The following is a 10,784-nucleotide window of genomic DNA, read 5'->3' as shown; positions in this document are numbered from 1 at the left end:
CTGGTATCTTTCTCACAACATAATAATGTCAAGAGAAATCAAAGAAGGCCTGGAGGATGCTTGGTGGACTCCCTGTAGTGAATTTATGGGAAACACAAACAAGAATCACACAAGAGGGGCAGGCATGGATAGATTAAGGGGCTATCTAATTCAGTGAGAACACAGATCCATTTAAGCTTGCCAAGCATGGTTAGTCTTCTTGTCTTCTTTCTCTTACTTCAGCTTTTTTTTTTTATTTGTAGCTCAGGTGCTATATGGAATATATGGGCCCTCAGTGGTACATGTGTAAATGGAATTAGCTTATCTTCATTCATTCTTTAGACTCTAGCCACCAGAAATAATGTCACCCCACCCAACTTGGAATTAAGTGGGGAGGGGAAGGTCTATTACCCACATGAGATAGTAAATGACAAATCGAAAACAAGGGACTGCCCCCTGGGCAGTCCAAAACAGAGTTGAGGCTGTCATTTGTCCACTTGAAACTGGAGGTAGATGGAGGAAGTGAGGAAAGATGCTGTCTTTTAAATATGATGGTAACTTCCTGTGGGGAGCTTTTGGCACTTTGAACTTGGTATGGAAGGATCTCAGGTGAGACCTCAGACTGCTTCCCTTTGAATTGTCATGTGGGTAAGTTAGGCTGACTCTCTTTCTCTTCCCTTGGAGTTTCTGGAGGCTCTAGCCTTAGGGAGGCCTCTCTTCTTGGAGGAGGCCTTGTGGCTAGAAGCCTTGTTTAATTAATCTCTGTGCCCCTCTGCTGGGGCCCTCTGAATCCCTACCTGGTTCTGGCTTCTGGTCCAGGCCAGAGTTTTTTTTTCTCTCTCTCTCAACTTCCCTACCTTCCACCTTCCTAATTGTAAATAAACCACTATAAAAGCCATCCTGACTTGGGTCTATTTTATTTCAAAATCTAGTTAATTGATTTCTGGCGACCATACCTTAAATTAGTCCAACCATAATAATTCCCATTTTCTCCTTTTACATACAAGAAGAATGTCAAGGAGTCATAGGAAATATCTGGCAAATTACCATTTTATCCTACTGAACTATTCCCACAGTAATAGTGTTATCAAAACAAATAAACAAAAACTGTGCAGATTGGAGAGAGAACTGTGAGGAGTTCGGGTCTTGGTGGACAAGAAAGACAGTATTAATTAAGTATAGTGCCTCTGAAAAATTCTGGAGACACCTGAAGGAATAACTTTTACTGACCAAAACCAAAACATATATCTGCAAATCAAGATTCTCAGTTATGTTCTTAGTCAAAAACCAAAGCAAGACGGGGGCAGCTGGGTAGCTCAGTGGATTGAGAGCCAGGCCTAGAGACGGGAGGTCCTAGGTTCAAATCAGGCCTCAGCCACTTCCAAGCTGTGTGACCCTGGGCAAGTCACTTGACCCCCATTGCCTACCCTTATCACTCTTTCACCTATAAGTCAATACACAGAAGTTAAGGGTTTAAAAAAAAAATTAAAAAAAAAAAAAAACAAAGCAAGAAACAAGCTCAGCGGCTGAAGTGTTATACGTGGATATCTCTTTCAAAAACTATACCCTAAGTAAAACTACTGAATGTCAAGATACAGAATCAAGACCCTCACTAATTTATCTGTGTTCATGAAGCTTTGGGATACTGAAAAGAAAACGTTAGCTATACCAAATAAATGTTTCTTTATGAAAAATTAATTTCTTTATTTTTTTAGTATGCTATCCATGGCAAACTGTAGAACTTACTTCCTCTCATATTAAATAAGGGTTGAGAGGGAGCAGCTGGGATGCTCAGTGGATTGAGAATCTAGGCCTAGAGATGGGAAGTCCTAGGTTCAAATCAGGCCTCAGACACTTCCTGGCTCTGTGATCCTGGGCAAGTCACCTACCCACTCCCCTTCCCATTCTGTCCCCCTTACCACTATTCTGCCTTGGAACTAATACACAGTATTGATTCTAAGACAAAAGGTAAGAGTTTAAAAAAAATAAATAAGGGTTGAGAGGCAATGTGGTATAATGGATAAATAATTGGTCTGGAAGTCAGAATGAGCTGGATTCAGGACTTAATTTGGGTTGCAGTGCTGCCTCTGACAAATTCTAGCTTTTCCTTATGGGCAACTCTAAAATTATAAATCTTAAAGATGGTGCTTATTGGCATTAGCAGAGTAAGTCTCCTCCCTTGAGAATTCCCTGTACTAATGAGACTGCAGTTCTTGTCCCTATTGCCTTAAATAGGGAGTACAGGAAGATTTACTCAGCCATGAAGCATGAAGCCTTTTGAAAAGGTTGGAAACCCCTAGACTACGTGATCTCTAAGCTTTTTTATGTTCTAGATCCATGATTATATGGAAAACTATGAAGAAAGCAGGATAGGTATTATTATTCTCATTTTATAGATAAAGAAACTGAGACTTAGAGAGATGAAATGACTTACTTCAAGTCACACAGTAATAAAAAAATGGACCTCAAGTCCAAGTCTCAATATCCAGTATTCTTTCCATTGCATCAGAGGTACTTTTTATTTTTATTGTTATCTACCTATCAAAATCAATAAATATTGATTAAGTACCTACTCAGTACTAGGCGTTGTGCCTTTAAGCCCTAAGGATACAAAAAGAGGCAAAAGGCTGTTCCTATGTTCAAGAAGCTTATCATCTAGTAGGAAGGCAACATGAAAACAAGTATATGCAAAGCAAGCTATGTACTAGATAAACAGGAGATAATTAATAGAAGGAAGGCACTAGAATTAAGAGGGGCTAGATAAGGCTTTCATTAGAAGACAGGATTTTAATCTGCATTTAAAAGAGGATAGGGAGGTCAGTAGCTAGAGAGGAGGATGGATAACATTCTAATAACCACTCCTAAGATATGATCTGACCTTAGCCAAGTCACTTATCATGTTAGGCCTTTGATCTGTAAAGTGGGGGTTTTGGGCTACTTGACTTGTTAGATTCCTCCCGATCTAAATCCATAATCCTGGGAATTTCCATTTATGCATATGATGCTTTAAGATTTACAATGCACTTACCTCCCAAGAATCTATGGCAGAGTTAGCACATTATTATCCCCATATGATAGCTTAGGAAAGTGAGTTTCATAGAGGTAAAATTACTTGCCAAGGATCAATCAGCTACTAGATGTCAGAGACAGGATTTGAACCCAGATTCTGGCACTTTCTCCCATACCAGGTTAGCTCTTACTTATTGAATTATTGATTATATGTCGAGCACTGCATTGGTTCATGACCAGGAATACATAGAAAGGATGCAAAAATTGACCTCAAGGAACATTCTATAAGGTTGAGGAGAAAACTAACAAAAAATGGAAGGCAAGATGTTCCTTAAATAAGCATTAGAGGCAGTAAGTGCTAAGATGTTCAGAATAAGGAGAAATCACTGTAGATTGATAAAGCCAAAGAAGGTTCTCTGGATAAGGTGGCTCCTGGGCTTCACTCACTAAGTCTCAGACTTCATTGACCCCTTCCTGGCTACCAATCTCCCTCTATGTGTTTTATTCTATTAGAATGTAAGCCCCATGAGGGCAGGTTGTCTTGCTTTTTCTATTTGTATCTCCAGCATTTCACTCAGTAGCTCAAATGTTCATTTATTCATTCAATGAAGGATAGAATTTTTTCAGGTAGAAAAGAACAGATAAGTCTTTGAAGGAGATGCTAACATGTTCATAGGTAAGGACAAAAGGCATTTTGGGGGACAGTGAGTAGTTCGGTTTGGGTAAGACAGAGGGTGTGTTGGGAGATAAGGTTGGAAAGGTATATGGGAACAGTTAATGAATGAATAAATAGGAGCAGTTGGGTTTCAAAGTCCTGAATTTGGAGTCCTAAAGAGCTGCTTTTGAATCCTCCCTTGGATACATTTTAGCTAAATAACCCTGGACTAGTCACTTAACTTCACTTCAGTTTTTGAATTTGTAAAATGAAGAGATGTGACTTGATGGTTTCTGAAGTCCCTGAAGGGACTCTAAATCTAAAATCCCATGAATTCCTAAAAAAAAAAAAACCTTCTTACCTTGTCTTAGAATGGGTACTGAGTATCAATTGTAACACAGTACCATTAAAAACAACAACAACAAAACACCTTACTTTCCTTCTGAGAATCAATACTTTGTTCTGGTTCCAAAGCAGAAGAGTGGTAAGGGTTAGGCAATGGGAGTTAAGTGACTTGTTCAGGGTCATAGGGCTAGAAATTTGAACCCAGGACCTCTCGCCTCTAGGCCTGGTTCTCCATCCACTGAGTCACCTAGCTGCTCCCACACAGTACTAATTCTAAGGCAGATGAGTAGTAAGGACCAGGCAACTGAGCTTCAGTGACTTACCTTGGGTTGCACAGCTAGGAAATGTCTGAGGTGCCATTTGAATCCAGGTCCTCCCAACTTCATGGTGCTCTATCACTGAGCCACTTAGCTACCCCAGATCCCATGAATTCTCACAGTATGTTCTATGAATCATGGAACAGCTTGAATTATTCTCGAGAAAGAGCAAAGGCTTATATATATTATTTAGAAGGCATCCTCCCAATCTGTGAAGACTCAAGGTTAGTCCCATGAAGAAAAGTCCAGGGTGATCAGATTGTTTCATGTGCCAAATTCTGGAATTGACTCTCCTCAAATGAATACAAAGTTCAGAAATCAGGATTCGTATTTCCTTCTCCATCTTTGGTTCTTCTGGTTCTCCATCATAAAATGGGCATAGCTATTTAATTCTAGTGGGAGGAAATGTCAAGGTCAGTGAAATGACAGATGCCTTTACTTCTCCCAATCCAAATGAAAGATAGTCCTCCTACCCTCCTTGGAGAATAAGGAAAAGAGAGCACTTTCCCTTTAGAACTGACATACACCCAGGAGGAAATTGCTCTCACCTGAACCCTAACTCAGCAGGTTTTCAAAGAGTTACTTTGAAAGTATTCTTCCTTCTGGGGGGCTTGCAAGTCCCCTAGCTTCTAGGCTTCCCTCTTTCTAACAGCTTCCTCTTACTCAACATCTTTGTTCTACCTCCTCCTCCTCCCTCCTCCCCATCCCCAACCAGTTTCTCTAATTGTTACCGGTGCTTCCTCCTAACTGAGACCCACACTGCAGGGAGTCCTCACACCCCCTCAAGTACACATTTCCTGACTATTGTCTTTCCCAGAGCCAACATTAACATAGCTACCTCCATTAGCATTACACTTGGGTGCCTGAGAGGTCTTGGTTCACTCTTTCTTTTTTGGGGAAAGAGAGTCTAACGTGACTCTTCTGGGTTGGTAGTCTAGGCCCAGAGGCATTTTCCAAGACCAGTTTGGGAGATCTGTTTGGTGGAGGCTGTAAAAACTATCTGCTTCATCTAGTGGGTAGGCTAGAACTGGAGAAGAAGCAGTTGTCTGAACTAATGCCAATAATGAATCATCAATAACTAGCGTTATGTTTTCAGGTTTGCAAAGGGCTTTGCATAGGTTATGTCAGGTTGGTCAATAGTCAGTCTTTTGATCTGTAAAATGGAAAAGGAAGAGACTTTCTTTTTTTCATTTTTATGTAATGAGACCCCTGCATATAGCAGTTCTTTGTTGACTTGAATTTGTGGAGGCCTTGGAGTATATGGGAAAAGTATAAAGCCATGCCACAGAAGGGAGGATTGAAATCTAAGGGACAATGGTCCAATTCCATGCTTTTACAGATGAGGAAACCAAGGACCACAGAAATCTCATGACTTACTCAAGTTCACACTGGTAATAGGCATGGCAAAACCAAAACCTCTGCACAGAGAGAAATTTTCCTTACAGTTGTTTTCATTTATTTATTTGTTTGTTTGTTTTAACTGCTACCTTCTGTCTTAGAATTAGTTCTAACACAGAAGAGCAACAAGGGCTAGGCAATTGGGTTTAAGTGAATTGCCCAGGTTCACAAAGCTAGAAAGTGTCAGGAGGCCGGATTTGAATAGGCCTGATCTTTATCCACTGAGCCACCTAGCTGCATACCTGGGACCCCCTCCTTATAGTCTTAAATCCTACATTCTTTGGCACAGTTCTATTCTCTTTTTATATTCTCTCCAAATTCAAGTTAACAATTGAGTGCTTGCTATATGCCTGGTACTTCACTATAGTACTTCTGAGTACTTTACTACTAGATAATACCTTCTTTATGAAGAAATGATGAGGCTGTGTGACCCTAGACAAGTTACTGAACCCCAGTTGCTTAGCCCTGATTGTTCATCTGTCCTGGAACTGATATTCAGTAACTGTTCTAAGACAGGAGGTAAGGGTTTAAAAAAAAAAAAAGATGAAAAGGTGAGTTCAGACTTTTAATACTGTTTTGTTTTGCTGATCTGCATTTTACTTTTTTCCCTCTTTGTTTATTCTTGCCACAAGGAATGGTTCTTTGGGTAGGGTAGGGAAAGGAAAAAGGTAAGGGAGCATACAAATACTATATTTATTCAGTGCTTGCTTTTTGCCAGGCACTGTGCTAAGTGCTTTTTCCTTTCATCCTCACAGCAGCCCTGGGAGGAGTACATTTAGGAAAAGATCATGTACAAACAAAATATATTAATAAAAATTTAAAATGAAATAAAAAATATTTCAAGGGAAATCTGACAAATTTAGCAAGAAGCCCGCAGGGTAGCAATGGCTGAGTATTTTCCATTAGAGATCCGGATAGTGGGGTGGGGTTCTGTGGCTTGGCCAGCAGAAGTTGTTGGTTTTTGAAGTCTCAGTAGCTGCAAGAAGAAAAGAAGAATGGGGAACTTCAAGTGGTAAATAGGTGCGGTTGTGAGGAGAGAGAGACAGAGACAGAGACACAGAGAGAATTATTCTTCTTTCTTTTGAGATCTTTCACCCTGCTTCTACCTCTTTAGTAGGAAGCAAATCAATCTTAACCTTTCTCTTACTCTTCCCTTCAGTCCTCTCTTCTTTCAGTTCTCTTCCCTTCCATCAAGTGGTTTAGTTTCAAGATCAATAAACTGGGAATCAAGAGACTCGAGTTCTCGGTACTTTACCTCTAACCTAGTTAGCTTTGATGGTTATCTCTAAAAGCCGAATCCAGTTCCAAAATCCTGATTCTCCACAAGTTCCACTAAACTACAAGAGGTAGATTGCTGGGGGGTTGATGATGGTGAGGTTGGGGGTGGGGGTAGACAGGGCTCTATGGGAAGAGCACATAATTTTAAAACACTTCTGTTTTCTCTTTCATCTCAAGCCTTGATGTTCAGGGGAACACGAGTTCTTGATCTTTGTCTTGTGAACTTTTGATCCGGACAGATCTCTGAGGCAGCAATATCTGTACGGGGCTTCGGGGTGTCTGTAGGGATGAGGGGTAATAATGCGATCTTTAGGTCTCATTAGCTCCAGATCCTTGGGCCCTTTATAGCTGGTGATTTAGAAGCAGTTAGAGTTCATGACAGGTGGGATCGTTCAGGACATTTGCTTGGGTGGTTAAGAGTCCACTCGGGTAGGTATCAGGCTCACATTCCCCTTTGCAAATAATTCATTGTTTTCTCAGTTCGCAAATCTGGTGGTGGGGGGTGGGGATATGTGTATGTGTGTTTGTAAAGATCGAACCAAAGATGCCACAAACAGTAATCAAAGGACGTAAATGTATAAAAAATGGTCGGCTTCCCTGAGATAGTTGGGCAGTTTCTGCAGGAAAATGACAGGGAAGCTAAGGGTGAGATTGTATCGTTGAATGAGATGCCCAAGGCGTGAGGGTGGTGGTAAGGGTGGGGCTAGGGTGTGAGCATCTCCACAAAACTACACCCTGAAACCCCACGGCTGCTTTTAAGGAGGTTTCACAGAAGCGAGCCAAAAGCTTATCTCAAATTTCTGTCCTCGCGGTTCGGCTCTCCTGTAACAGGAATCCCATTGGTTCCAGGAAACTTGCAACTGTAGAAGTTTCCCCATCATTGCTCTGATTGGCTCCTGCGATACCTTCCCCAGGCCAATGGCGACCTCTGTTTCATTTGCCCGCACTGGCTGCCTTGCTCAGTCCATGTTCACAAGCCACACATATCTCTCCCTATGCAAAGGTCCTGCCTCCCCTGCCTACTCCTCACATGCAGCTTTGCAGCCTCCGCCGCAGCTGAACGTTTTTTAACCTGATCTGCCCCAGGATGTGGCTTCTGGGGTGACGTCGGGCCCAGATGTTCTCCCCAGACCACGCCCACACCCGGGATTGAAACACCCTCAGAGCAGCAATAACGGGCAAAGCTTGTTCTACTGTCACAATGCAAGGGAAGGGGTAGACCAGCAGCGTTATTTTTTTTTTTTTAATGTTTATTATTTGGCATTCTACAAAAAAAAAAAAATAATAATAATCAGCTTTTGAAGCCGATGAAGCCGCAGCTTCCCGAGCTGGGATTTCCTCTCTTTCCTTTCAGTGGACTTCAAATGCATTCACTTTTTAATGACCGGCCGGGTGGGATCTTCCAGGACGAAGTGCAGTTTTGGTAAAGCTACAAACCCAGCACTCACAGTACGCAGCGTGCCCAGAGAGAGAAGACCCATCCCCCACCCCCTCCGCCCACCAGCTTGGATATATAGAGATATATTTATATATATTTTTATGCAAAGAGAGAAAAAGTGCAATTCGAGATTAAAACAAACAATTTCTCTGTAAAATGGCAGCCGCCGCCTATGTGGATCATTTTGCAGCTGAGTGCCTTGTTTCCATGTCCAATCGCGCGATTGTCCATAGCCCCAAAGAGGACTCCGACACCTCTCCCGAAGGCGCAGCAGCCCTTCCTTTTCCGAATGCTGAAGACAGACGAGAAGGCAGAGAGACTGGCAAGGACAACGCCTCTTTGATCGTGGTGGCCAGGATTTTAGCTGATCTCAACCAACACGTTCCAGCTCCTGCCCCGCCGACGGAGAAGAGAGAAAATGTCTCCAAAAAGGAGAAATTACCTAGCCGCCTCCCTCCGTCGGGGGAACCGGCTCAGGAAGCCGCCTCCCCGGACAGTCGATGGAGTGGAGAAGCAGCCACACCTACTAGTCCAGCAGGGAGCGAGCCCAGCCTCAAACAAAGGAGCAGACGGGGGAGAAGCCGAGCTGACCCCGAGTCACCTCAGAAAAAGCACAGATGCCACTACGCGGGCTGCGAAAAAGTTTATGGCAAATCCTCCCACCTCAAAGCTCACCTAAGGACTCATACAGGTCAGTCCCCAGCCGGCCAGTGGCTTAGCCATTAAACTGTGTAAGGAGTGGCACCCCCAAGGCCAACGTTAGGATTTGTCTCTTGTACGTTTCCAAGCTGACACCTGGTGCCAGACACTCAGTGAACTAACACCTTTTCTCCCTGGTTGTTGTTAATGTTTTAAAGTGGCGAGAATAAAGTGGCGTGTTAGTGCCATGGACAGTAAGTGACACCAGTCCGTACCCACCTCCCATCCTCCTTTCCCATCATCATCCCAGTCCCCCAGGTGTCAAGATTGTAAACGGTAGTAAAAACAAACAAACAAAAAAAACCCTTTCGGTTCCGCTTGTTCTTGTCTTTCCCACTCGCAGGAGACCTGTCCTTTCTACAGTTGTACCCCGCTGTAAGCAAACCCAATATAGAATGACCTGGGAATTTATACGGAGGATGGGGTTATTCTCATCTCAAAATGATTCGACCCTTCATAAAGAGTTCTCGTAGGATTGTATTAAATAGCAATCCCCCCTAGGCGTGCACAACGTGATCTGGTTTACAAAAATTCGATTTACACAAAACTTTGCCCGGTACCTAGTGCATACAGCGAGGTACACCAGTACTACTCCAACCCCGGCTACCTTCTCCCAGTTCTAGATTCCGATAGCTTCCTAGAAACCTTGAACCAAACTGTGCCTTCCTTTCCCTGACAAGTCTTCTCATTCTCAATCCAGTATGCTCCTCAGTTCTCGGAGTGCGCCTTGAAACCGGGGGATTTGTCCCTGGTAGAGGCAATGGGGCTCGTGGGAAGCCATCTCTGCGGGTTTGATAGGAATAACAGGGAGTGGGGGCCAAGAGAACACCGCCTCCCTATCCCCCGTAGCAAGCGAGGAGTTGATCAGAGTAGGGCGCAAGGGCTGGGACAACAAGTGGCGGTTCTAGGGGGGGTAGGTGCCGGTGTTACGAGCTAGGGGAGACCCCAAGAGACGCCAAGGACTAGGAGCCTGGGCTTCAGTGGGCGACCCCGCCCCACTTCAACGGCTCAGCGGCTAGCCTCAGGGCGAGCCCGCGAGAGAAGCGATGGGGAACCGGGCGGGGCGTCGGAGGGGCAGGTGGATGGTTCCAGCCGGGTCCTGTCCCACTTCCTCGCCAACTCGAGGAGGGGAGTGGCCTGGCGCCAGCCCTCCGAGGTTTTCTGCGTTCTCCTCGTAGACCGCCAGGAAAATGAAGCTGCACGTTTTTTTTTTTCGGAGTTCTCGGCTGGGTGAGGGACTGGGCTAACTATGGGGAAAGCCCTCCTTTCCCCCACCCCCTCCTTTTCCCAGCCCAAGTGAATTTGGGAGGGGCTGGGAGGGAAACCAAGGGGAGGAGCCCGGGCCCGGTCGGGTTCACCCGGGGACACCGGCGCTCTCTAGCTACTCTGCACATTCTTCGCTCCCCTCTTCCTGTAATTTTTTTCCCCTCGGTGCTCTGGGGTTTAATTTGTTGTTACTAGATCCAATGGTACTGACTGTGTGCAATGGGGGAGGACCCGGGAAGAGAGTAGCTCTGCTCTGAGATGTGACGGGAGCCCCTGGGGGACTGGGTTGTCTTTGTTGGAAGCTCCCCCACCCAAGTAGCCAGACGGTGGAAATTCTCTCTCTCTCTCTCTCTCTCTCTCTCTCTCTCTCTCTCTCTCTCTCTCTCTCTCTCTCTCTCTC

General features: G+C 44.2%; 1 protein-coding gene across 1 annotated transcript in view; it reads left to right on the top strand.

The window, feature by feature from the left end:
* The first annotated feature begins 7,955 nt into the window (after positions 1 to 7,955).
* The window catches only part of KLF13 (Kruppel like factor 13), a 102,916-nt gene continuing 100,087 nt past the window's right edge, over positions 7,956 to 10,784 (top strand). Inside the window, exon 1 of the mRNA XM_044665394.1 lies at positions 7,956 to 9,110. Within this exon, the coding sequence (XP_044521329.1) occupies positions 8,576 to 9,110 (535 nt within the window). The 5' untranslated portion in view covers positions 7,956 to 8,575. The remainder of the gene's footprint in view (positions 9,111 to 10,784) is intronic.

Source organism: Gracilinanus agilis, chromosome 2 (assembly GCF_016433145.1).
Source record: "Gracilinanus agilis isolate LMUSP501 chromosome 2, AgileGrace, whole genome shotgun sequence".
NCBI classification, from domain to species: domain Eukaryota; kingdom Metazoa; phylum Chordata; class Mammalia; order Didelphimorphia; family Didelphidae; genus Gracilinanus; species Gracilinanus agilis.
This window is presented reverse-complemented; position numbering and strand designations above follow the sequence as displayed.